Source organism: Heteronotia binoei, chromosome 8, assembly GCF_032191835.1.
Source record: "Heteronotia binoei isolate CCM8104 ecotype False Entrance Well chromosome 8, APGP_CSIRO_Hbin_v1, whole genome shotgun sequence".
NCBI classification, from domain to species: Eukaryota; Metazoa; Chordata; class Lepidosauria; order Squamata; family Gekkonidae; genus Heteronotia; species Heteronotia binoei.
In genome coordinates, this window is record NC_083230.1 from 6,102,504 (window position 1) to 6,130,461 (window position 27,958).

At 41.9% G+C, this 27,958-nt stretch overlaps 1 protein-coding gene across 1 annotated transcript in view; it reads right to left on the reverse strand.

The window, feature by feature from the left end:
- RELN (reelin) overlaps positions 1 to 27,958 on the reverse strand; it is a 659,346-nt gene that overhangs the window by 5,111 nt on the left and 626,277 nt on the right. The window contains exons 57-64 of the mRNA XM_060246073.1: positions 27,674 to 27,916; positions 19,358 to 19,533; positions 18,856 to 18,929; positions 17,029 to 17,190; positions 16,436 to 16,593; positions 14,268 to 14,487; positions 12,928 to 13,125; positions 9,414 to 9,512 (exon numbers count right to left, since the gene is read on the reverse strand). Coding sequence (XP_060102056.1) covers positions 9,414 to 9,512; positions 12,928 to 13,125; positions 14,268 to 14,487; positions 16,436 to 16,593; positions 17,029 to 17,190; positions 18,856 to 18,929; positions 19,358 to 19,533; positions 27,674 to 27,916 — 1,330 coding nt within the window. The remainder of the gene's footprint in view (positions 1 to 9,413; positions 9,513 to 12,927; positions 13,126 to 14,267; positions 14,488 to 16,435; positions 16,594 to 17,028; positions 17,191 to 18,855; positions 18,930 to 19,357; positions 19,534 to 27,673; positions 27,917 to 27,958) is intronic.

Genomic DNA, 27,958 nt, shown 5'->3' on the forward strand with positions numbered 1-27,958 from the left:
CTCTTCCCAGCTTCTGATGAGGCTAGTCAAAAATATGCCAGGAAGGAGACAAGCCCCTTCAGCTATTACCAACATTTGTTGTTGGTAAATGTGTAAAGGTTTGCTCTTTTCACAAAGAAATGGTTACTCAAGGTGTGCATGCCAACGAAAGTGTGTAGCTCCACTGTATGCTTTGGTTAGGGAAGAACTGACATGCATAGGGAATGCAAAGTTGATCTAAACTATCCTGAGAATTACAAGAATGTAGAAAAAAAATCCCTTAAAAGAAAGAAAGGATGTCTTTATTCTTGAAGGAACTATACTTTGATCCAGGATATTTGCCAAGCCAAATAAAGGTAAAGGTAGTCCCCTGTGCAAACACCAGTCGTTTTCGACTCTGGGGTGACATAGCTTTCACAATGTTTTCACAGCGGACTTTTTATGGGGTGGTTTGCCATTGCCTTCCCCAGTCATCTACACTCCCCCCCCCCAGCAAGCTGGGTACTCATTTTACCGACCTCGGAAGGATGGAAGGCTGAGTCAACCTGGAGCTGGCTACCCGAACCAGCTTCTGCTGGGATCGAACTCAAATTGTGAGCAGAGGGCTCCAACTGCAGTACTGCAGCTTTTCCACTCTGTGCCACGGGGGACAAGCCAAATACTCATCAGAAATTAGTCTGAAGAGAAGGGACAGGCTTACATGCTTTTAATTAAATGACTATCAATATTATTTAATTATATACCAAATTCAGGTACATTTATTCTCTTCTATGTTAGGGTTCAATGTGTCCTAAACTGAAGAACATTACTCATGAGGTCAGATTGTGGCCTTTCTTTGCATATATTGGGTCTGCGTTAAATTATCGTACCAGGAATTTACAGGGCCTTTTCTTGGTAATTCAAAATGTGGTTAGGTTCTGAATTTTCAGCCCAGAAAGTTACTGCTAGATATTGTTTTCTATGGCCAAGAGAATTTGACTATGTGACGGAAATGCTTTTTAAAAAAAACGTTAATATATACTACCTCCAGAATGTAACTGGGGTTCTCTCTCACGGCCAAAGGGAGAGATGCTCTGAAGCTGATCCTCCTTCTGTTGGTGAGATGCCTCTTCCCCATTTGAGGGCTGCAAGCCAAGGGCTAGGAACTCCTGGGAGTTGGGGGGAGTGGCGGGGGGAGGGCTGAGCATCATGTAGCATCACTTCCTGTCATTTAACTGGAAGAGACAGCACATGTTGCTGGAGATGTGCTGGCGACCTTCCAAAACACTATGATTTTACTGTAGAGTTTTTGAGGACTTGCTAGGGTGTCCCAGTGGAATGTGATGTCACTTATGGTTAAGTAACCAGTCACTTTGCAGGCTCAATTTGTCTTGCTGCTGCACTGGGCGGCCACAAAGGACTGGGGATGGGAGGTGTCCCACTGCAGCAGGATACCTGATTCCTCTGCTTGGGATGCAAAGAACTATAGCAAACACTTATGGCATGTCTAGCCTTTCCCTCTTTGAGCATCAGAATCCTCATGCCTTACCATAAATTGCTTCTGAAATGCCTCTTTTATCATGCAGTTCTACTAGCATGCAGGATTAGTAGCTACCTCAGATTTGTACATGCACCGTCAACGTGCATAGTCTTTAGTGTGAACTCCCTTCCTTTTCATGGCAGATAAATCATGCAACTGGGCTGTATTCATGTAACTATCCTATCCAGGTTCTGGGTGCAGAGTGGCTGCATGTGAACCCCAGGGTTGCTTATGTACCCCACCCCCATATATACAACTTGCTGGAATTGTGTGCCGACAGGCGGAGTAAATAGATTAAAAGACAGTCAGGGACAGTTCTATAGACAAGAGAATGTTGGCAGTCCAGCCTATCAAACAGATGTGGAAAAAACTACACCTACTGGCATTCCTTCTTCTGCCCACTTAATTAACAGTACAAGAAGCCCTATCTTCTTTTGCATCCAGTCACCCTATCGATTGGCCATCAGGCAGATAGATGAGATTTACTATAGCATGTCCATCTCCTTCTAGAGCTTACTAAGCCATCTATTCATTTCTATGGGTAGTTGCTTTAAAATTTGGATGGCTCTTCAAGGATTACATTCTTTATGGATTTAACACTGGTTTAAAACATTTTATTTTGGTTACATAAATGCTTTATTTGAATGGTAGGAATAAGCTCATTGTGAAGAAAAACACAATGAGCTCTAGAAAGAGGCTCTGGGTGAGTGACCCCCCCACCCTTGCTGTCTTCCCACCCACCCAAGTGAAGGCATTCATTCCCCCCCCCCCACCTCAAGGGGAGCTGATCTCTTTCATCTGGAGAGAAGTTGTAATTCTCCAGCCCTCACCTGGAGACTGGCAACAGCGATTCCCCAGGAGAAAATGGCTGGTTTGAAGGATGGAGTCTGAGGTCCCACCCCTTCTCAAACCCCACCCTCTCCAGACCCCACCTCTTAAATCTCCAGGAATTTCCTAACCTGGAGTTGGCAACCCCATCTCCTTCCCTTTATCTATTTCTCTGGGGTGTGGTGGACTTTGGCGATGGACGCTTGAAAGCGACGCTCCGCTTCTGCCCCATATAATTTCATCCACAGAGCGCTCAGCTTTACTTCTAATTAACTTCTTACTATGGGAAAGTTATTGGGACTGAAATCACAGCCAGTGGGCTCCTCAAAAGGACTACTTCAGGACTATTTTCCTAAAGAACCTGGACTGAGAGCTTCAGCGGCGGCATCTAGTCCTCCAGACAAACTGGTATCAGGAGGTGGGAATCCTGCATTGGACGATCTTGCTAACTTCAGTTCAGAGGAAATGGAAGCCTTTAAAACTAGAGCAAAATATGACTGATAAAATTTCTGCTGTGATTCAGCCACTCTGCCCAAATGTCAGAGTTTAAAACCTCTTTAGACAAGGAAGCTGAAACTGCCCATTCTGCTTTCAATACAGATAAAATTACTGCTCTCGAGAACCAATTGAATTCTTTCTTGTTGAAATCTGGTTATAGTGTTTTGTGTATGCTGGGTATGTGTTTGTGAGGATCTGCATAAGAATTACTTGCTAATGTCAGAAATATTGGATTTTATTATGTATGTAAAGGTGTGGGTGTGTGGTGGTGTGAAGATGTGCTTTGAGTTACTTTTATTCATATTATTTGTGTGTGTGTGTGTGTGTGTGTGTATGTAAAGATATGTGTATGGGAAAAGCTGATTTAGTATTAATTGTCAATGAGTTAGTATGGCTTGGATTTTTTATGTATATAATCAAGCATGTGTGACTGATTTTTAAACTTCTTTGAAATCTTGGAATTTTTCAGGGTATGTAAGGCTATGTTTGGTTCTGTGAATGGATGATTAATGGTTTTAATGGTTGATAGTTCTGAAAATTCTTGTGTGTTCGTATATATATATGGGTTTGTTGGTGTAGAGGTGTTTATTCTGAAGATTTACACTTTATGGGTGGGTGGGTGTGCGTGAGAGTGTTTAAACTTTCTTGTTATTCAAAAGTGTATATACATACAATTGCATTTTGTTATGAAAATGTACTAGGTTTCATCAACTTTTGCTTCTCCATTTTATCTGTTGCAGTTTTATAAGAAAGTGTTTGTGACTATTGAGATCTCTATATGAAAGTTATATTTGGTCAATAAGTTTTTAATCAACTTATCAATTTGCATATGAGCTGAGTTGTTAATGGTAGTTTCAATTTTAGCAGGTGGTATGGGGGAGGGGGAACAGGGATTTTCAGTTTTTTCTTCTAGCTCCATATTGTTGTTACACTCATGTGGAGTCTTCTGAAGTGAGACTCCATTTTTCAGGTTTACAATTCTTCAATACTGTTTGTTGTTGTCCCTGTTTGGGGTTAACAGAGTTGGTTGGTAGGCTTAGTGGTTGGTGGCTACATATGTTGAGCCACTGGAGTTGGTTGTTTTTGGTTAAAGTTATAGGCAGCGTTGATTTCCCGCTAAACTTCATGTTATACTGGGGATGCTTCTGTTGGGTTACATGCTAGTTTACATTGCGAGTTTCTAGCTGATTCTCCAGCATTCTGTAATGTCATTTTTTGCTCAATGGCTATGCTTTCAGATATGGCTGATTGTCAGTTAAAATTTTTGTCTTTAAACAGCAGAGGACTAAACAACTTAATCAAGAAAAAGTGTATAGCTTCTGCCATTTCTCATCAAAAACCTGTCATAATTTTTCTGCAAGAGACCCATCTTAAGGGTTCTCAATCCACTGTTTTCCATTCTAAATTTTTTGCTCATCAATTTCAGGCCCAGGATTCCTCTAAGGCAAGAGGAGTAGTCATTTTAATTAGTAAAACAGTCTGCTTTACTATGGAAAAATCTTCTATTGATCCTTGTGGTCAGTATATTTTTTTATTAATGGTGTTTTTAATGGACATCAATACACATTGGCATCAGTTTGTGCACCAAATGAAAGGCAGATTGCATTTATTGAAGATATATTTTCAAAACTTCAGAACTTTCACTCAGGTCTTATTATTTTGGGAGGAGATCTTAACTATGTAGTTAATCCCTCTCTTGACAGATCACACTCTGGTCTCTCATCTCCTTTTTCTAACTCCAGGCCTCAATCCCAAGGGTCAAATTCTCATAACGCTTTAACTAACATTTTACAGTCTTATAATTTATGTGATGTATGAAGACTTAGGCATCAGACAGAGAGAGATTATACCTTTTTTTCTCCTCGTCATCAAGTCCATTCTAGGATAGACTTTCTTTTTGTTTCTGATTCCATTTCTAATATTTTTTTCCTGTGTGGACATAGGCCCGATAATATGGTTGGATCAGGCTATATGAATGAGACTGCTCACAGCTCATCTTTGTTTAATTGGAGGCCGGATAAAAAGTTTCTTTGTATGAAATCTGTTACTATTGAAAAAGACATTAAGGATTTTTTTCAGTTTAATTTGGAATGTGGGGTTCTCCAACATGTCATTTAGGACTCCTTTAAAGCAGTCATCCGGGGCTGATTTTTGGCTATTGCTTCTTCTTACAAGAAAGATCAAGAAAAAATCAGATCAGAATTAGTTTCCAATATCACTAAACTAGAGGAACACTTTAAAAAGTTTGGAAGTAAAAAGGTTTATTCTAAGCTTCTTATCGAAAGGAAAGAACTAGAATATCTTGAAGTCACCAGTATTAAAAACAAATTGCATTTGTCGAACAAAAGTATTGGTTTTGGACTCCTCAGTCACTTAAACTTCTTTCATGGAAGGTTAAAAAGAGGCTAACCTTGATCACCATCCCTTCTATTCAAGGTAAATCAGGTTCATTGAAATATTCAGACAAATATATAGTGGAGGTCTTCAAGAAATATTATTCTGCTGTATATTCATCTAGGCATCCTTCATCTGACCTCATTAAATCTTTTTAAGACACACATTCAAAACTTAAACCAATATCCTCTACAATTAGAACTTTCTTGGATCAACCGTTTTCAGCACTTGAAATACAAGTGACCATTAAGTCTTTGAAATTCAATAAATAATCGGGCTGGGATGGTTTTATACTGGAGTTTTATAAAATCTTTAGTTATGTTGGCCTCTTATACTAGCTGATTCTTGTAACCAGTTTGTAAATTCTGGTAACTTTCCTTCTACCTGGTTGCAAGTGAAAATAATAGTTCTTCTTAAGAAAGATAAAGATTTGTTAGATCCTAGTTCCTATAGATCCATTTCACATTTAAATCATGATCATAATTTTTTTATAACTCTGGCTTTTCAACTTAATACCTTCATTGGTAACTACATTCATCCTGATCAATCAGGGTTTATTCTGAACCGTGAATTAATGGACAACACTAGGAAGGTCTTTAATATTATTCACTACTGTAGGAAATTTAATGTTGATTCTTCTTTTATTTTATCAATAGACTTTGAGAAAGCCTTTGATTCAGTTAAGATTCCTTATCTTATTATTACTTTACTGGAAAAAATGGAGTTTGGTCCGGTCTTTGTTAAAATTATCCGTGCCCTTTATCATTCGCCTTCAGCTATCATTCATATCAATAACCTAGATTTGGATGCATTTCAGTTATCCCATGGTACTAGACAGGGCTGTCCCCTCTCCCCTTTACTTTTTGCTATAGTGATTGAACCCCTTGCCAATAGTATTCGCAATTTATCTGATATTGTTGGTATTCCTGTTAATAATCAGTCTATCAAACTTTCTCTGTTTGCTGATAATTTAACACTTTTTGTCACCAATCCTGAATCCTCATTACAAGCCGTCTCTGATTTATTAACTATTTTCCTCTATTTCTGGACTTAGATCTCTATCCTATTAAAATCTCAGATGCTCTTCAAGATTTTATTAATTCCAATTATCATTTCAAAAGGATTGATAAGTTCTGGACCTATTTAGGGGTAAATATCCCCATAAATTTGGGGGACATCTTTAAGGTTAATCATCATCTTTTAAATAATGATATAGTTACTCTTCAGAAGAATAAGAATTCCTCTTTTATTCCTTGGAATGAGAAAATTCAGATCCTTATATCTTTTATTTTTCCCAAAAAATTGTTTTTATTTAGAGCTATCCCTATTTTTTTCCCAAAAGACTTATTTAAGGGTTGGAAACAGTCTTTTCTTAATTACATATGGAATAATGGTATACCTAGAATAGGTTATTCAACTTTAATTCATCCTACATCTTCAGGTAGTCTGGTTTTCCCAGACCTCAGAAAGTATTATGAAGCTGCCATTTTAGGAGGGCTTATTAAATATTACAACTCTTCTATGAAAGTCAATTGGAAAATTCTGGAGGATTGCTATCTTGGTCATAGATCATTTTGGGCTCTTTTATGGGAATCTCCAAGATGCAGATCATCTAACTTATCATCAAACCTTTTTCTCAAAGGTGTCTTTCATTGGGATAAACTCCGTAGCTATCTTGCTCCCTTAACCTCCCCAATTTCTCACTTCCTTGGTTTCTACCTGGGTATTTAACCACGTCATTTTCTGCATGGAAACAATCTAATTTGTGTCGCTTTGTGGATATTTTTTTGCATGGCGATATGCCTGATAAACAGTCCTTGAAGAATAAAATTGGAAAATCACTACCCTGGTTCGAGTATTTGCAAATTAAGCACTTGGTAACTTCGCTTTCCAAAAATCATGATTTTGGTTGTGCTCTCACCTTTTTTGAACATTTGTTATCTTCTCCTTCCTCAAAGCCCAAAGGATTGATTTCTTTTATTTATAACGTGTCAGACGTGTAACTTAGCTGTAGTGTTATGATATATGTAATGTACTGCTTGACATGACTAACGCCATATTGTACTCTGCTATGACCCTGCTTGTTACTAACTGTGAGAACAGCAACCTGTAGCCTTCCCCAAAGCAATTCCAAACCGCAAGGAGAAGAATTTCACACCCGGCCTAGAAACCATCTGGGCCTTTGAAGTTAGCATGCCCAAGGCAATCAGTGGGTAGTTTCCTGGGAGTGAGATAAGGGGCATGGGAAGAACCGACTGTCTCTGAGAGTGTGAAAATGCATATTGTTTCCTTCCTTTGAAATGTACAAAAAGGCAAGGCTCGGCCTTGAAAGTTATCAAACTCAACTTGCCTCTATACTAGACTGATTGTTCTCAAATAAATGGATTAATTTTGCAACACTATGGTCCGTTCTTGTTTGAAGTTCCTCGTCTGACATAAGGGATAAAGATTGTAAGGAATTAAACTCTTATCAGAAAGCTTGGCAGAGGTATTGTTCTACTCATCTTACTGAGGCAGTTTGGCAACACAATTGGTCCTCACCTTCTTACTCATCCAACTAATTAAATATTCAATTGCAAACCTATGCAAATTGCAAATATTCAATTGCAGGCCTATGACATTAACTGACAATGAAAAATATCTTGGCTGGAACAAAATGTAGCTATAGACCGCCAGTTTTATTCTATCTTGTTTTTATTAATTTATGGTTTAATTGTATTTTAAATGTTTTAAACTGAAGTGTTTGAATTATTATGTTGTAAGCCGCCCTGAGACACTTAGGTGAGAAGGGCGGGGTATAAATCTTAATATAAATAAATAAATAAATAAATAAATAAATAAATAAATAAATAAATAAACTCAAAAATTTTTGTTACGTTGGTACTTGACACCCAAGAGACTGTACCATATTTCGCCAAATCAGTCTCTGTTGGAAGAAGTGTGGTGGAGAAGGTACTTTCATCCATTGCTGGTGGTCTTGCCCAGTTATGAAATCTTTTTGGTCCGAGATTTTGACAAAAATCAACGCTATCATGGGTTATGACTTAGTTTTAAAACTGAAATTTATATTACTTGATTGCTGGACTGGTAGGACAATGTGCAAGTGGAAGATCTTTCCTTGCCTTCCCAAGACCTCCAAAAAGTTGGGTCAAAAGAGGTGGCTAAAATACCACAAAGAACCAGGGGCAAGCAGGATGCAAAAAGAAAGTGAGTGAAATTTTCCCTCCTCCTCCTCCTTATGAAAAGGAAGTTTATTCCACTGTATCTCCCAATGCCAGCAGTAGGGGGAGTAGGGCAGTGAACTTATCCAATGCCCCTGTCCTTATTGCAGCTCCCAAGCCTTGTGTGTAGGCCTGGGGCTAGAGGTGCCTGCGCCTCTAGGCCAAATCACGGTCCTCCACCCCCCCCCCGGGGTTTTTTGTTTCACCCGAGCCTTGGGAGACCTTGGCAGAGTCCGGAAGGGAAGACAGTGAAGTGGGTTGGGCTCTGAGCGCCCTTGCTTCCACCACCCCCACCTTTGCCAAGGTCTCCTGAGGCTTGGGAGACCCTGACAAAGGACGGCAGCCGCGTGGGCCTTGGGGAGAGAGGGTGCCTTGTGGCATCCCTAGGCCAAGTGGTGCCCTAAGCGGTCGCCCTACTTGGCCTACTCCCACGCACTGGCCCTACTTGTGTGATTTTGTACCTGAGTTCCCTTCAACTCCTGGCATCAGCTTTGCGGTGGGAGGCAGGATTCAAGGTTGCCTGGAGAAGTGGAAGGAAGGAAAATATCCCCTTCTACAAGCATCTTGTGCTTGTTCAAAGTTCACAGGGTCCAACCCACTATGGCTCTGCGCTAAAAGTAACACTCTTACTATTTGCTGTGTGCTGTGAAGAATGCCAATCAGCTTCACACGTCAGCTTAACTGTCGACTGCATTATACACATTCTTGTATAGAGACAAAGCACAAGGCACTCATGGTCAAATATATGAGCATTTCAAAATTCTTTCGACCTCATGCTTTCCCTTTTGCATTTTACAGCAGTACATTCCTTTGCCTTGTAGCTGAACTCCAAGTCCAGAGAAGGATGTTTAAAAGGGGAGGGGGATTTCCTGTAAACAGGAATAATATATGTAATCTTTGTACCATGATGCATCAATTTCAGTTCTTTCCAAAATGGAGCAGTGGCCACAGGAGATATGATTCTTTATACTCACTGAACAACTTCTACGTGGTCCAGTGCCCACTGGTCATGGCCTGTGCCATTGTGACGGGGTTGCCACCATCGAAGCAACACTCCCTTCATTCGTGCCTCCCTGGGACAAGAGACAAAGAAAGCAGTCTAAGCAGCAAACAAACTCCAAGCTTGTATAAAGTCCTTTGGTTGATGCTGAGCAATGACATGCCACGCAATTCCATTATTTACACTGTACTGGAGCAACACTGCCTTATCCACAGTGTTTGGATCACTCAGATTAGTGTATGCATTACAGATTATCCACAAACGAGAGAAGTACAGAGAAGATTTAATGACAATTCCAGCTCTTGCAGTCCATCTCTTTATCTGTATATCACATAACAAAGCTAGAAGTCCAGTGGCTCCTTGAAGACCAGCTTTGTTCCACCATTTCAGACCAACATGGCTACCCCACCTGAAGCTGTATATCACATGCCATTCCAATTTTGTATTTCACGATCAACAAACAAAAACATCTGAAATAAAAGCCATGTGTATGGTTTGCTAGTGTTGTGAATCGCAAGGCTACTTCAAGCAGCCTTATTGTATAAATGGGCTTTTCAGTGACATAGCCTTTTAAGGCTTCCTGAAGTTGACCAGATGCCAACCTAGGCTCCAGATGCCATTGTGAAGCCTTCAGTACTTTAGAATATCAGTGCAGTCGTACACTACAGTTCCCAACAGCTGAGTGTCACACCAAGTTGTAGGATACAAAAGCTATTTCCTGTGGAACCTCCTCAGAGCACATGGAACCCCACAGCAGTGCAAATATAGGTTCCCCAACAGCCATTCTGGCTCAGGAAATGGCATAAAGCTGAAACTCCTTCTCTCCCCACACTGCACTGGCAAGCCAAGTCAGGCCCCCAAACATTAGAAACATCAATTCCCCATCATCACATCTGTTTGTAAAACAGGCCAGGAACCTCAACCCAGCTTTTGGGAGATGTATGGTCTAGTCCAGCTGTCAGAACAGTGATTTACAGAAGTGGTCCATAAGAGCAACAATGCATCTGCTAGCTGTTACTTAGCAATTGCTGTGATAGTGAAACTATATGCAGAGCCTAGTTTAGATGATGCACAAACTAGTTGTAAAAAAACCCCAAAAACTGTGATATGGACATTTATATAATCAAGAACTGTAATAAAATTACTTACCTATAATGTCTTATTGAATAAGGATCAAATATATAAGATCTTAGCTGACATACAAACTGAATACAAATTTAAACCTACAGTCTTTCAATATATGGAGCACTCTCAAAAATCTCTAGAGAAGCAGAATGAAGAGATTTCACACAGAGATATTCTTCTTAATCAGGGGTTGCTTTGTAGAAAAATAGGTGGTAGAGCTCACCCAGGGATTGTTATGCAGCTGCACCTACTCTTCAATGGACAAGGAGGTGGAACTCTCAGAAGGAGGAGGTGTGTTATGTAGAGGGGTATAGCATATGATTCCTGGAGGTGTGTTATGTAGAGGGTGAAAGGTTCAGGAGCTGCGCTTCTGTGAGCTCCCATTGAATCCAAGGTGTGCTTTTAATAAAATCTCCTGTCCCATAAGATTCATACTTTATAAGGTCTTGTACGATGTGGCATCCAGCTGACATTTTAAATTTTCCTCAAAGACAAAACTCTCTACTGAGTTCCTAAATCATGATCAACAAACAAAAATATCTGGCCCAGGTAGCAGCCACTGCCAAATCCTCATTTTATTATCTTAGGCGGATAAGGCAGTTGGTCCCATACCTAGAACGCAGCGACTTGGCAACAGTGATCCATGCGATGGTCATCTCGAGAATAGACTACTGCAACGCCCTCTACATGGGGCTGCCCTTGACGCAAATTCAGAAGCTGCAATTGGTGCAAAACACAGCAGGTATATTTATGGAACTATCTTTACGGGAGCACATTCAACCTGCGCTGGAATCGTTGCACTGGTTGCCTGTGGCGTTCTGGATTCACTTCAAGGTGCGGTTACGACCTTTAAAGCCCTATACGGCCTGGGACCTGTCTACCTCCGGGACCACCTTTCCCCATATGAGCCTCAAAGAGCACTTCTATCAAGTTCACAAAATCTTCTCATGATCCCTGGGCCAAAAGAAGCTCAGCTGTCTACCACTAGAGCGAGAGCCTTTTCGGTGGCAGCCCCTGCTCTGTGGAGCACCCTCCCAGAAAACATCAGGGCCCTGTGGGACTTGCCACGATTCCACAGGGCCTGCAAGACAGAACTGTTTAAACTAGTGTTTAATAACTAACAGGGAGGAGACCACTATTCCACCATCCCAAAGCACTGACACCTGAACCTATCCCAATACAAATGCAGAGTGCTACATAACACCCTATAACATATATGTAATGCTTAATAAGAACTAAAATCCACCATCTTGGATCCTAGGGAGTGAACCTGAAACTGTATTACTTGTTTAAAATGTTTAAATTATTTTATTGTAACTGTTTTAACATTATATTGTTTTAAATGTTGCTAGCCACTCTAAGCCCGTTAGGGGAGGGCAGGATATAAATGTAATAAAAATAAATACATAAAATATATTATCTAATATTTGGAGTTAAAAGAGTTTTTGAAAGACTGCTCTATACCTTGAAAGATTTTATCTTTAAATTTTAATTCTGTTTGTATGTCAGCTAAGAGCTTATTTACTTGATACTTATTCAATAATACATGAGAGATAAGTAATTTTATCATAGTTCTTTATTCTATAAGTGTCCATATCATAGTATTTGGGTTTTTTGTTATTTATTTGGTACTGTGATCCTTCTCTGGTGCAAACTAGTTGTGGTTTTGGTTCTGTTAAGGTGCTTGTCTGAGGAATTAAATAGCAATCCTCGGGTTCTCAATCCTGGTTTTGTCTCTGATATGCATGTCAGGGTGGAGGATATTTGCAGGAGAGAAGGAACAGATGGGCCACTGTAGGCCTTCCACCCAGATGTTTTTCCTTTATTGACGGGGAACTTCAATTTGGAGCCGGTTTATGGTTAAACAGTTGTGTGTGGGGGGGGGGGGAGTAGGAGATAAAAGAGGCAGGAGGGAAAAGATGCTGCTCCCAGCCTTCCTCCTCCCCAGAGGGAATTTGCTGCCAAACATTCAGTTCCATCACAGTTTTGTTTGCCTTAATAGCAATCACCAAAACAACCCCCCCCCCCAATGTCTGCTGCACACTTTCCCATAAATTTTAAAAATGTCATCTTTTGGAAAAATATGGGTGAATCCTCAGCAATATAGTTTTTGCTTAGACTGTATTGATTAAAAAAAAATAAGTATACCGTTGTGATGATGTTTCTTTTCCTCCAATATCAAACGTAAAGGATTTAGTTATTTAATATTAAAATATCATGATGTCAGCGATAATTTACAGTTGTATCCTCCAGCTTAAGTTTAGTTTTGGAAAATTCCCCTCCTACCCATTTTGATCAATGGTTATTTTTACTAAAATTAGTTCTCTGCCTTAAGAAAAGGTGTGAGATTATGAAGTACTTACAGGGGTACATTGTAAGACACTCTCTGGGCTTGTATAAAGTCCTTTGGTTGATGCTGAGCAATGACATGCCACGCAATTCCATTATTTACACTGTACTGGAGCAACACTGCCTTATCCACAGTGTTTGGATCACTCAGATTAGTGTTGCAGCTGTCTGTTTGTGACAGACTTCCAATTTGCAAAACAAACATTATTTTGCTGGGAAAAAATGATAAAAGATAGTGGTATAAAAAGAGGAAATCGCACAAGGTAGAAACAGAATCATTCCCCAAACAGCAACCATGATTAGTAAAAGGCAAATTTAAAAATCTTTACTATTAGCAAATCAGATCACCACCTCCTAATATTTGTGAAAGGTTAACAACCTTCAGTAACGTTTTTTTTTAAATAGGCCTGCATGTGCTCAGGTGTGTGTGATCCACTGACACACTGTATCATGTTGGAAGTATCTGGTGCTATGTCCCTGTGTCGCAGACCTCCAGAACCAAGCGATAATAGAGTAGCAGGTAGTTAGGCAAACACCAAGCGTCTTCCTGTTTACTCTCTACTGTCACGAACTCCCTTCGTGCAGATAAACACTCCTTAGGGAAAAGCAATTTCCTTCCATCTTCTCTCTTTCCCCCCTCTCTTCCATGAACACAAGATGGGTGCGTGTGTGTCCAAGATGCTCCTCTCTACATCCATTCCATATGCTAGCTAGATAGCCTAGGGATCCTATACTTCTCTATCCTGCACTAACATGCATTTCTAGAATATTATTTTGTTTCAACTTGAAACATGGCTCTGTTTAACTCTGTAACTTTGCAAACATATGGTCAGGTCTAATACAAACACTGCTGCATTAAAGCCTTGTGCATTCTGCTAACTAAAGAAGTATCTGGACCACCAGAACCAGTACCCTTCCCAACACATCATGGGCAGCGCAGTGCAGTGTGGCAGCACAGGAGTAAGATAGCATCCATTAGTAGCAATGCAGATTCTAGTAAGCTTTGCTGTAGTCCAATAATAGTTCATGCAAACAGGACTCCAAAAAAAGCCCTACATTCCATTCCATTCTTAAAACTAAATTCTCATATTATAAATTAATGCCTGAAAAATATTAGACAGTAAAGAATTTCTCTAGCTCCAGGCTGCTAAAGCACCGTTGGTATGGAACTCATTCCCTGCTCAATAATTACATGTGACCATGCTGCTAATAACCCCTGGAGTTTTGTTGCTCACTGTTATCACTGCTCATCCACACCACTAATCCCCTGCACGCAATTGCTATCATTAGGGCACAGTCTTTCTCATATGCTCTTTAAAGGCAGCATTTCAGATTCATGATAATACAAAATTACCTTGCTCGGGTCAAATCCAGGGCCTTACTTATAGCTTGCCTTATCTGACATCCATTGAAATACAGAGAGTCCCCGTGAGCATACGGCGCCAGCTGTCCACACCCATTCCCTATAACTCCACCTTGAATGGCTTCCCAATTTATTTCGGTGACTCTTGCTGATTCAAAATTATCTTTAATATAACTTGGAAGTTCATGGCTGAAAACAGAGCAGTCGTCACCTTAAAAAAATCATAAAAATAAAGAATGTAACGTTGATAACCACTGAACTACTGTAGCTAAGAGTTTCAGTTTTGATTATTTAAGAAGGCTGGAAGCAATGTGAAGGTTGTGGATGCTATATATAACAGAAATCTACTAACTAAGAAAATATTTTTGTCTTGCCACTTTAGAGCACTATTTGGGCAAAATGCATATTACAATTTTTAACGTGTGTCTCGGTTTCCTGACTTGACTTGGGATCAGTTTGCCACACATCAGCCCTGAGTTTCCTACTAGGAACTCACTTCCCAAGTGATTTCGATTGGGATCACAGCACGCAGGGAGAATGGGCTTCAGCCTCCCAGGCTGGGTGCTCTTGGCCTTATTGGGAAGCCATGGATATAATGACTGGCTGGAACTGAAGTGAGCTGTGACAAAAAACTGGCTCTTCCTGATGATGGTGCCCCACTTATGGAACCTCTTTTCTATTCAATCATAGCCTGCTATGAATTTTTAAAAATTTCAGTACCCGCTTAAGATGTAACTGTTCTCATAAGCATTTTATTGATCTTAGTTGTCTATATGGTTTTTTTTGAAGGGCACTCACTAGTTTTAGTGTTGTTAGAATAATTGTGGTAGTGGTGGAAAGTGCTGGAAACTGTCAAGCATATGTATTCTTGTTAGTACAGAACTGTATTGTTTATCCTTGCTCTTTGCTGGTGCATATCAAAGCCATGTAACCCATTCTCTAGTTTACTCCTCTTGTAACAAATGCAGGAATGCCAGCTTTGAAGATAACGCCTCTCGGGACAGATTCCCAGGCCTCAGCCTGGGACCCAGGATGTTATTGACCACAAAAGATAACTGAACCTGTGAAGGTAGCACTTCACCCACCTATGTTAGAATACTTAGTAATCTCTAGTATTCCTTTGATGTACTGCTTAAATCCAGCTGCTATACAATACACTGTACCACTTTCAATATGGTCCTTGGATAAGTAACATGGATTATCAATAAACCAATACTTTGTTTCTAAACATTGTTTGGATTTTTTGAAACTCCTATGCTTGACAGAAACAGCTGAATGATGGTGACTCCATAGAGTTTTCAAAGCAAGAGAGAAATGGAAGCAGTTTGCCATTGCCTGCCTCTACGTAGCAACACTGAACTTCCTTGGTGACCTCTCATCCAAGGACTGACCACGGCCATCCTGTTAGCATCTGAGATATGACGAGACTGAGCTATCTTGGGCCATCCAAGTTAGAGTGAGAGTCACTGTACCCCCCGTATCACGTTACTGCCCAACCCTAGCATTAAAATCTCCCATGATTATAAATTTGGCAAAAGGGAATTCCCGCTCAAGATCCTCAACATATAAATTTAACTTAAGCAGTCACTGTCTTTGCTGTTTTCGATCCTTCTTGTACCTGGGTGCTGCTAATGAATGTCAGTTCACGGTATCGTTTACTATTGTCTTCTACCATTGTAAAAGTTTCCCCCTCTTTTAGAACTTTATTCATTGGCATTATTTTCATTATGCCTATGGGGAGTTATGGGTTTTCATACAGATTTAAATTTTTTTTATTTTGTTTTAGATTATTTCTGTCCTGCTTTTTGCCTTTTCTAGTCTGCAAGGAGGTTAACCTTTTGAATTGACAGTATAAATCACAAAAGCAATACTGTGCCTTCCTTACTAGTCTGATGTTTAACTATGGGGGTGATAGAAAAGCCCTATTCAGCAATTGTTTAGGGCACTTAGTGTATAATTACTGACAAGAGAATAGGGTGCTCAATGGTCATAATTTTCCTGGCATAGCTGAGCATTCTAATGCTGACTTTATCTAGGAGTCTTGGCACATGGTTACATACATAGTCATAAGGAAGGGTATGGTGGAGTGCAGGCCCCCTTTTTGGTTTAATCTAGAATTATTTTACACAAACTGGTTTTAAATAGAAATAAAATGAGACCTTGGTATCCTTCATCACAAATGCAAATGGCTCCCGTTGTACAGTATCCATGGCCACTGCAGAGTTTTGGGCAAGCTTCTCCAATGTATACATGATCGATAGCCCAGCTTTGTTTTTCTGGTTCTTCTCCTTTTTGAATCCACCGGAACTGAGTTGCGCTACAAATAAAAGAGACCTCTCATGTCGGTGTTCAGCAACATGATATTGTACATATCCTACTGGTGAACATGACAGCCATTTTAGACAATGAGTAGCAATGGGAAGATTTATGCATGCTTGCAGCTGCGATGGATGATGTTCTTTAAAATACAGATTTTTCAACCTGTATTTTAAAGGGCTTTGAAATCTGAAGGCCACTCTTCCAGCACATCAGAAATAACAAAGTAATATATTTATTTATACAAGCTCTCATTCTTGTAGATACTTTGTGGAAGGCCCAATTTATTTTCACTAAGAGGGAATGTCTCCAGAATAATATGTACTAGCAGAGAGAAAGTGCTGCCTTAAATTGCCTCTTCTGTTCCACTAACCAGTCCTGTTAGAACAGGCAACCTTGTATAGGAATACAGCAAGATGATCTTTTGTTAACCTACCTGGAAGAGACATGGTCAGGCAACTGGATAGTTATTCTTTTCCAAGTAGAGCTGTTGACAGAGTTATAGATGGTGGCTTCATGGAACTGAAATGGGGAGCAGCCAACACTGTTAGAAGAGGATGGGAGACACTGTGTCTGGACAAGCTGCCAGGAATCTGACCTGTGAAAACAAAAGAAAATGTTATAACAGCAGCTGAAAGGAATAATAGAAAAAGTTAAATACCTACCCCAAATTGTGGAAATGTGTGTATTTTCAAAAAATATTATTCAACTGTATTAAAGACTTATATGGATATCTGTAGTATCCCTGATATGGCCAACAGCAGTTTCCTTGGGCCATTTCAGATCAGGAATACGGCATGAGGGGAAAGTTTAAACTCCCCTCCCAAGTTGAATAGGTTCCCTACATGCCTGATTTTAGAAGGAGAAAAAAATCTGGGAGCTTTGTTCATGTAATAGGAGCAAATCTGGAAAGGCTAGGGGGCTGTGGAAATGAGAGGTTACACCTGATGATTTAATTCTTAGAGTAATGTCCACATGCAGTTATGATGTGGTTGCTGCAGTCCCCAGAGTTAACCTGCACGTGGGGCCACCACAAAAAAGTACACCAGAGAGAGCCTTTCTTTTACTTCTCATCACTTGTAAGCAGTGAAGGCAGACAATAAGTCCTTAAGCAAGGCTGGCGCTACCGAGTAAACCAGATAGGCCACTGCCTAAGGTGCCACCTGGCCACAGGGGTGGTGGGCGCCCCCTCCCTGCATAGCTCTTTCCACCATCCCCAAGCCTGGCTCTGTTCTGGTGACTCACCTGCATGCCTCCTCCACAGGGTGGCAGGCCAGGCAGGCACCAGGCCCAGTGAGCCACAGCCGGTTGGGCCACCACCACTGCCGTGTTCGCCCTCCTCTCTGCTGCCCTCCTCTGCCTGGTGGCCTAGCAGGAGTACTGCAGGTGTGCTCAGTGGGCACACTCCCCTTCCCAGCATGCCACCTGTGGGCAGAGGTGGGCAGGGGCTCCCTTGACTTGGATCCCTTGCTGCCACTGCGCTCACCCCCGCCATCAGCAACTGCCTTCGCTTGAAAGGCCCAGCAGCAGCCTTCCCAAACAACGAAGTTGGCAGGCCCCCTGCATGCCCTTGAGCAAACGCAGGCCTTCTTCCTCCTGCCGCTCTGTCCCCTTTCCCCACCACTGTCCCCACACCTCGTACCAACTTCTTCCAAGGGGCGGTCTTTATGAGGGCCATCATCTTAAACTTTAAGGGCAGCAGCTGTGAACTACAAACTCTGTGAGTCTCTGTGGGGCTTGGCGTTTCTCCCCCCCCCCCCCCCCCGCAAGTACAGGCATAGTTGGAGCCTGAGCTTGGAAAAGGACGGAGGGAAAGGATGGGTACAAAGCACTGTGTGCTCTGGGGGAGTGGCTCAATGCTCTGTGGCTGCATGTGGGAGGTTATTTTGCATGAGGGGGCAGTGTTTGCTGGCATGCTCAGAGCCAGACTGGGAGGGGAGGAAGGGTGTGGGCACTGGGGCAGGAAGTCAGAGGTAGGGGGCTTTTCTAGGGCACCAAAAAACCTGGTGCCGGTCTTGTCCTTAAGGTATGTGCCTGCATGTTTGAATCATCCCAGTTTCCCTCTTAACTGGCTAGTGGCTTAGACTTAATCCAGACTAACTTTATTGACCTATACTTTCACAGTGGGGTGTGTGCTTCTGTAAAGGACATAATGCATTTATACATTTGACTTCCCTTTCGCTATAAAAATGTTTATAGATGTGTTTTGTTTTAAAGAGAAATATCTTCATGCTGATGAATTATCTCCATTGTGGCAATTTACCAGGCATCCTTGGTGTATTCCAGCAACACTGAATGGAGGTCTCCACAAGACATTGCTTCACAGCCAACCACAATCTGAAACAATTAAAAAAAACACAGTATAAGTTTACCTCCAGGGTTGACCTTCTCTCTTTCTCTTCCATCTCTCCTGATAGGAACAATATTCATAGCACAGATCCAAAATTTCCAACCAGACAACCCTAAATTTTCCTGAACTTTAGTTTATCATGGCTGAGCTACTGTAGCATTGCTATAAAGACATTCTGCTTTAGACATGGTGACAAGACTGCCACAAGAAAACTGTCCTTTCAACTAGCTAAAGCTTGGCATAGAAACCAGATATGTATTAATGCCACTTCGGTGTTACTGATCGACGCACTGGTGTGGTTCACATCAATTTCAATAAGCAAGCTTTGAACTGGGCATCCACTAGTCAGAATTTCTAAACTAATCTGTTGTCTGTTGAGTCAATGTTTTGCTTGGAAAGAGAAGAAGATTCTTACTTTAAACTGCATCATATATCCTGGTTGGATAATGAGCTCTCTGGAGGACAGGATATTGTGCGTCTGGTCCTTCTTCTTATTTGGCCAGTAGAGATGAAATGAAGGGTTGCCACAGAATCCTGCAGTTCTGACTGCATTTGGATAGAAACTCCAGTTTTCTTCATGGGAAATGCCTTCTATTAATATCAATCATACACAATTAATGAAATGTACATACTGAAGTTCTAAAGTAGTTTGGAAATGTAAATTGATGACATAATAAGAAAATATTCAACTATTAACAGATATAGATGGTTTGGTGTTGGCTCAATGGCATCCTGGACCATAGTGTGCCCAATGTCTGAGGCCTCAGTTCATTCTGGGATTCCCAAGACCTCCCTGAATTTTGGACATTTTCCAGTTGCCCACATTTAAACAGAGTGCTTTTGTGGGGGGGGGGGGCATGACTGCTTTTAAAGAAGAAAGCCGGTTTGGTGTAGTGATTAACTGCGCGGACTCTTATCTGGGAGTTTGATTCTCCACTACTCTATTTGCAGCTGCTAGAATGGCCCTGGGTCGGCCATTGCTCTTGCAGAGCTGTCCTTGAAAGGGCAGCTTCTGTGAGTGATCTCTCAGCCCTATCTACCTCACAGGGTGTCTGTTGTGGGGAAGGAAGGTAAAGGAGACTGTAGGCTGCTCTCTGAGATTCAGAGTGAAGGGTGGGATATAAATCCAATATCATCATCATCTCCTTCTTCTCCTCCTCCTCTGCGGGGTGCTTATTTATGCAGCATCCAGCATTTCATGTAGTGTGGTCCAGGGGAACCTTACAGAGAGGCCAGCAGATGGTTGGTGAGAAGACATGGAAGTTCACCCAGAGTCTGCTGCGACCTGCGTTAATTTGAGAGTTTTCCCAAAACACAACACCATGGGCCGCAGTCACACTCACCATTAAATCCATCCCTAACCCGTCGCTATTATACTCCGTAGCTTTTTTACAATGAATTTCCTGATCAGACATCCCTCCATCCTTCAGTTCTAAGCAGTTGGTTTTTTTTAAAGGTGCCAGAAAAGGTGGGCAATCTGCAACCCACCCCCCCATTTAAACACCCGGAAAGGAAGGGGAAGCCCAGGAGTTCTCTTTGCTGTCTCTCCGCCATTTAAACACCCCGCCGTGGTGTTTAAATGGGGGGGGAGTACCCCCCATTTGTTTAAATGGGGGCAATTCTCTTTGCTGTCTCTCCGCCTGGCGGGGAGACAGCAAAGATGGGTGATCTTCCTCCCCCCCATTTAAACACCCCAACGTGGTGTTTAAATAGGGGGGGAGCACGGCAACTCTCTTTGCTGTCTCTCCGCCTGGCGGGGAGATGGCAAAGGTGGGCGATCTGCCTCCCCCCCATTTAGGAATGGTCCCCTGTGTAAGCACCAGTTGTTTTCAACTCTGGGGTGATGCTGCTTTCACAAAGTTTTCACGGCAGACCTTTTATAGGGTGGTTTGCCATTGCCTTCCCCGGTCATTACACTCCCCCCCCCCCCCCCCAGCAAGCTGGGTACATATTATTCCAACCTCAGAAGGTTGGAAGGCTGAGTCAACAATTGCTGGCACAATGATATCATTTGGAGTGGGCTCTCGCAGGGAAGCGGATGTGCGCTTGTGACGAGTTGGCTACAATGGAGTGTTCAAACATAGAAAGTATGCACGGGAGTCGTCGGAAGCATTCTTATTCCAGATTTAATGTACTATCAAAAAAGTCCGCGTCTCAGTCGTGGCAGTTCGGGGCACGAACGAGCCAACGGCCATTGCCAGATGCTGATGTTTGGACAACCGCATAAAATCCGACATGCATCTGGCTTTCATCCATGCCCATCTTGTCAGTTTATGTGCGTCTGACCTCGGCCCAGGTGTCAGTTCAAGGCTAACTATTGTTACTCCAGCTGAGGTTCAGAAAGCTTGCCTCTTCTGAAGTGCATGGGAAAGAAGCACCCCTTCAAAGCTAAGCATGCTGCACTTCAGGATGCAGAAGGATTTGCTATTTTCTGGTGTGCGCATCACGTGGCTCACACTATTAGGCACTGGATGCTTTTTAGAATAAGTGGGAGATGTACAAAAGAGACAGTCTCCACTTGTCCCCAGAAGGAACCAGGCTGCTGTTGCTTAAAATTAAAAAGGTGGCAGAGCAGTTTTTAAACTGAATCTTGGGGGGAAGCTGACAGGAGATGAAAAGTTTCTGGTTCAGGATGACTCATCTCAAAGAGATGAAGGGTTAGCTGTTACTTTTCTACCAGGCAATGGATTAGAGTTGTCCACTGAGATGGTGACAAACAGTATGGACTGTCTGCCAAAGTCTCGAGGCAGCAGGGGGAAGGTTGCAGGTCTAACTTGCCTGGGAAATTATAGATATTTATATACAAATGATAGAAGAGTCCGAGGTGTAATCAGGGAGTTGGAATGCTTAGTGTTGGGGAAAACATAGACATTGTGGGTATTTCAGAAACTTGGCGGAATGAGGAGAATCAGTGGGACACAGTGATTCCTGGATATAAATTATATTGGAAGGTTAAGGAGGGAAGGGTAGGAGGTGAGGTGGCTCTGTATGTCAGAGAGGGTATATAGTTCAGTAAGATAGAGAAGGTCAGAGAATTAGATTTCCTTATAGAAATGCTTTGGATCAAAATAGTGGGCCCAAAAGGAAGTTTAACTATGGGAGTTTGTTGTCGCCCATCGAATCAAAAGATAGAGGATGATTATAAAATGATGAAAGAATTAAAGATAACGACTAAACATAAAAATTGTGTCATAATAGATGATTTTAACTAACCACAGATTGATTGGGTCAATATGTGTTCTGGTCGGGAGAAAGAGATTGAGTTTCTAGACACTCTCAATGACTGTACTCGGGAGAGGCAATCCTGGACTTGGTCCTAAGTAATGTCCAAGACCTGGTGAGAGATGTAAAAAGGATTGCACTGCTTGGGAGAAGTGACCATAATGTTGTTGATTTCACCGTTTGTATAAATAGGAAGTTGCCCCAAAAGACCAACACAACCATTTTTAACTTTAAAAGAGGTAACTTCTCTGAGATGAGGAGACATGTGAAGAGGAAACTGAAAGGAAAGGTAAATAGGTTCAAAACCCTTGGAGAAGCTTGGAGGCTATTTAAAACTACAATCCTAGAAGCTCAGATAAAATATATACCACAAGTCAGGAAAGGCACAAATAGGTCAAAACCCTTGGTGCTTGGGGGAGGGGCACCGTGGGAGGGCTTCTAGCCCCACTGGTGGACCTCCTGATACCACTTGGGGGGGGGGGTTGGCCACTGGGTGACACAGAGTGTTGGACTGGATGGGCCATTGGTCTGATCCTACATAGCTTCTCCTATGTTCTTAGATATTTTAAAAAGCCATGGTTAACAAACAAAGTAATGGAAGCTGTAAAAGGTAAGAAGGATTCCTTTAAGTGGTGGAAAGCTAGTCCAAGTGAGGTTAATCAAATGCAAAGGCTGTGGCAAATCAAATGCAAGACTGTGATCAGGCAGGCAAAAAGGGACTATGAGGAGCATATAGCAAAAAACATAAACACCAACAATAAAAATTTCTTCAAATACATTAGAAGCAGGAAACCAGCCAGGGAGGCAGTGGGGCCCTTGGATGACCAAGGGGTAAAAGGATTACTGACGGAGGATAGGCAAATGCTTGAGAAGCTGAATGCATTTTTTGCCTCCATTTTCACTGTGGAAGATGAGAAGTGTTTGCCCACTCCAGAACTGCTAATTTTGGGAGAGGTGTTGAAAGACCTGAGTCAGATTGAGGTGACGAGAGAGGAGGTTCTACAACTGATAGATAAATTAAAAACTGATAAGTCACCAGGCCCAGATGACATACATCCAAGAGTTCTGAAAGAACTCAAAGGTGAAATTGTGGCTCTCCTGACAAAAATATGTCCTCTTTCATTAAAATCTGCCTCCGTTCCTGAGGATTGGAAGGTATCAAATGTCACCCCCATCTTTAAAAAGGGTTCCAGAGAAGATCCGGGTAACTACAGGCCAGTCAGCCTGACTTCAATACCGGGAAAGTTGGTAGAAACCATTATTAAAGAGAGAAATAGTAGGCATATTGCTGAATAAGTTATTGAGGAAGACTCAGCATGGGTTCTGTAAAGGAAGATCTTGTCTCACTAGCCTGTTACATTTCTTTGAGGGAGTGAACAAACACATGGACAAAGGGGACCAAATAAATGTTGTTTACCTTGACTTCCAGAAAGCTTTTGATAAAGTTCCTCATCAAAGGATCCTTAGTAAGCTTGCGAGTCCTCTTGTGGATCAAAAACTGGCTAATTAATAGGAAGAGAGTGAGTACAAATGGGCAATTTTCTCAGTGGAGGATGGTAAGCAGTGGGGTGCCACAGGATTCAGTATTGGTTCTGATGCTTTTTAACTTGTTCATTTGGAGTTGGGAGTAAGCAGTGAAGTGGCTAAGTTTGCAAATGGCACTAAATTGTTCAGGGTGGTGAGAACCAGAGAGGATTGTGAGCCACTCCAAAGGGATCTGTCAAGGCTGGGCAAGTGGGTGTCAACGTGGCAAATGAGGTTCAACATGGCCAAGTGCAAGGTAATGCACATTGGGGCCAAAAATCCTAACTATAAATACAAGTTGATAGGATGTGAACTGGCAGAGACTGACCAAGAGAGAGATCTTGGGGTCGTGGTAGATAACTCACTGAAAATGTCAAGACAGTGTGTGATTGCAATAAAAAAGGCCAATGCCATGCTGGGAATTATTAGGAAGGGAATTGAAAACAAATCAGTCAGTATCATAATGCCCCTGTATAAATTGATGGTGCGGCCTCATTTGAAGTACTGTATACAATTCTGGTCACCGCACCTCAAAAAAGATATTCTAGCATTGGAAAAAGTGCCGATAAGGGCAACTAGAATGATTAAAGGGTTGGAACACTTTCCCTATGAAGAAAGGTTAAACGCTTGGGGCTCTTTAGCTTGGAGTTACATCTACTGAGGGGTGGCATGATAGAGGTTTACAAGATCATGCATGGGATAGAGAAGGCAGAGAAAGAAGTACTTTTCTCCCTTTCTCACAATACGAGAACTCGTGGGAATTCAATTAAATTGCTGAGCTGTTGGGTTAGGACTGATAAAAGGAAATACTTCTTCACCCAAAAGGTGATTAACACATGGAATTCACTGCCACAGGAGGTGGTGGTGGCTATAAGCATAGACAACTTCAAGAGGGGTTTGGAGAAGCAAATAGAGTAGAGGTCCATCAGTGGCTATTAGCCACAGCTTATCGTTGGAACTCTCTGTCTGGGGCAGTGACGCTCTGTATTCTTGGTGCTTGCAGTGGCACAGTGGGAGGGCTTCTAGTGTCCTGGACCCACTAGTGGACCTCCTGATAGCATTTGGGGTTTTTTGGCCACTGTGTGACAAGGGGCGTTTTCACACTGACCTTCAAGTGGCGCGACCACCCTCTTCACACCGGAGGATCTGCGCGGATTTTGCACAAGAAGCGCCGGAGCACCCAAAAGAGCCGGCGACTTCCGTCGCGAAACCCGCTCAAACGGAAACCGCCAAGAAGCAGGAAAATGTTTGAGCGGCTTTTGCGACGGAAGTCGCCGGCTCTTTTGGGTGCTCCGGCGCTTCTTGTGCGAAATCCGCGCAGATCCTCCGGTGTGAAGAGGGTGGTCGCGCCACTTGAAGGTCAGTGCGAAAACGCCCAGAGTGTTGGACTGGATGGGCTATTGGCCTGATCCAACATGGCTTCTCTTATGTTATTGATTGCATCATTGTTTTTTTCCTGATGTTAAACTTCAATAGTTTAATGTAAATTTTTCATTCATTTCATCTGTTAAAAAAAATCTGTGTGAGAAAATATCAGTGCTCTATGACATGCTCCACATCTGCAGAGACATTGGTGTTAACTCATTCAGTCTAGCATGAGAAGCAGGGACATTCAGATTATTTGTTCCTAATCCACCTTCATGAAAACTTCATAAACTTTGCTTTCATGGATGCCCATGTCTCCACTAGAGAGTGCGGACGCTAGGTTGTGGGGAGACAGTTTTAACCAGGATAAGCAGCTGTCCCTAATACCAATTTATATTTATTTGATTGTATGATTACATTGATAAATGTATCCCCAAAAAATGTAGCAGCCATAATTTTGTTTGGGAAATGGCTGTTGGATCTGGATCAAACTTCTCCTGTGATGGACTGCACTTTTTAAAAGCTTCGAAGTGTTGTACAAACAGAGTAAAGGACTGTGAAGAGTTAATTCTTCACAGAAACAGAGAGCACTGAGTGACATTCTGCTCCAAGGAATCTGTTTGGTTAGCATCAGCTGAGCAGAGAAAGACTTGAGAGCTGCATGCTGAGGAGACAGATTTCTGCTTTGACTGAGTTCAGTTTGATTCCTGCCTTAAAGGTAAAGGTAGACCCCTGTGCAAGCATCAGTTGTTTCCGACTCTGGCGTGATGCTGCAGCTTACCACTCTGATGTGGCGCAGAGTGGTAAGCTGCAGTAGTGCAGTCCAAGCTCTGCTCACAACTTGAGTTCGATCCTGGAGGAAGCTGGGTTCGGGTAGCTGGCTCAAGGTTGACTCAATCTTCCATCCTCCCGAAGTCAGTAAAATGAGTACCCAGCTTGCTGGGGGTAAAGTGTAGATGACTGGGGAAGGCAATGGCAAACCACCCCGTAAAAAGTCTTTTGTGAAAACGTCGTGATTCCAGCCTTAGCTGAGAGCAATTTAACACAGACTGGAGAGCTGGGGGGAAAACTGGCTAGGAAGTTACTCTCATTCGCCTGAAACGTCAGAACTAAAGTCTGTGCATGTACTGGTTTTACCTCAGAACTTTCAACCCATGATTTCAGCTGACCTTTCTCCTTTATGTTTAATAGAATATTTTGTTATTTTTGAATTTCAAAATGCCTCAAGTGCCATTTAAGTTGTTTAAGTCACAGCGGGCTCCTGATCCTTCCCTCAGGTTCCTAAAAAAATCATACTGTGACAGAGAGGGAAAGCCAGAGTTCTTCAGCAAAGAAGAAAATACATTATTAGAGTATCTCTGTTAGTAAAGGGAAAAGAAAAACAGAGAGAAAATCTTGCCTCTGAGGGAGGGAAGTGGACGAGGCTGTTATAATTACACTGAAAAATGTATCCCCAAAAAGTGTGGCAGCCCTAACTTTGCTTGAGAGATGGCCATTGGATCTGGACCAAACTTGTCCTGGCCTGCGGGGTGTGGTCTCTTACCGCCCATACTTTTTTATCTGTTAAGACTGGAGTATTTTGGTGGTTTGCAATCTTATCCTAAGCACATATCTCCTTTTGAATACAGCCTATTGAACAAGTACAGTATTTCTAAGAAAACATTTACACTACAGAATCAGGTTGCACCATGTAACTCTAGGTGAAAATTAGAACAAGGTTGTTTTCTGTGCTTCTCATTTTCAGAAAATGAAGTAACACACAATACCATTGGGGGAGAGGGATAAGATCAGAAACTTAAGTGTAGATGACTGGGGATTGGGGAAGGCAATGGCAAACCACCCCGTAAAAAGTCTGCCAAGAAAACGTTGTGATGTGATGTCACCCCATGGGTCAGTAATGACTCGGTGCTTGCACAGGGGACTACCTTTACCTTTATACCACGATCACTACACCTAGCATATATTCCACCTTGTTGATCTTTGGTGTCAGCTATGGCATTGTCATGAACTACAAATGGTATTAAAATGACTCCATTTCAATATATGGCAGACATAGAGAAACCTGCATAACTTGTTAGAATTCTTCCCTGATTTTATAATAAGACTGTAATTATCTTAACAGTCTTCCTACAATTTGAGTAAATAAAAATGTATTCTTTCTTAATTTCTAATAATAATAGCTCTCTATCGATACATGGTTTAAATCAGGGTGGGCAAACTGCGGCTTGCGAGCCACATGTGGCTCTTTCACACATATTGTGTAGCTCTCAAAGCCCCCACCATCTCATCAGCTGGCTTGGAGAAGGCATTTATCTCTTTAAATCAATGCATTTAAAATTAAAGTAGCTTTCTTTCCATGTCTCCCTCCTTCCTTCATCCCCCCATCTACTTTCCTTCCTTCCTTCCTTCCTTCCTTCCTTCCTTCCTTCCTTCCTTCCTTCCTTCCTTCCTTCCTTCCTTCCTTCCTTCCTTCCTTCCTTCCTTCCTTCCTTCCTTCCTCTCTCAAACATCTGACGTTCATGTCTTGCAGGTCTCAAACATTTGACTTTTATTCTATGTGGCTCTTAACATTAAGCAGATGTGGAACAATCACATCATTTAAACATTATTGTCTCCTTACCATCATCAAATGTATCGACCAGCTGACTGGGATTGATCTCTGCTCCTCCAATCAAAACATTATCTAGAGCCCACTGAGCACGATCAAAGCCTGACACCACAATTCCATTGTTAATCACAAATGGCTGCCACCAGCGCAGGCGAGTTGTATTGGTCAGAGTATCTTCTGGTAGCAGTATATAGTCATGTCTGATGGAGATGTACTTCTGATAATCCATTTCATGAAGCAATGTCCAAGATATTCCTGCAGTACAAGGATTCAAGTTACAGCAAAAAGTGAGTCAAA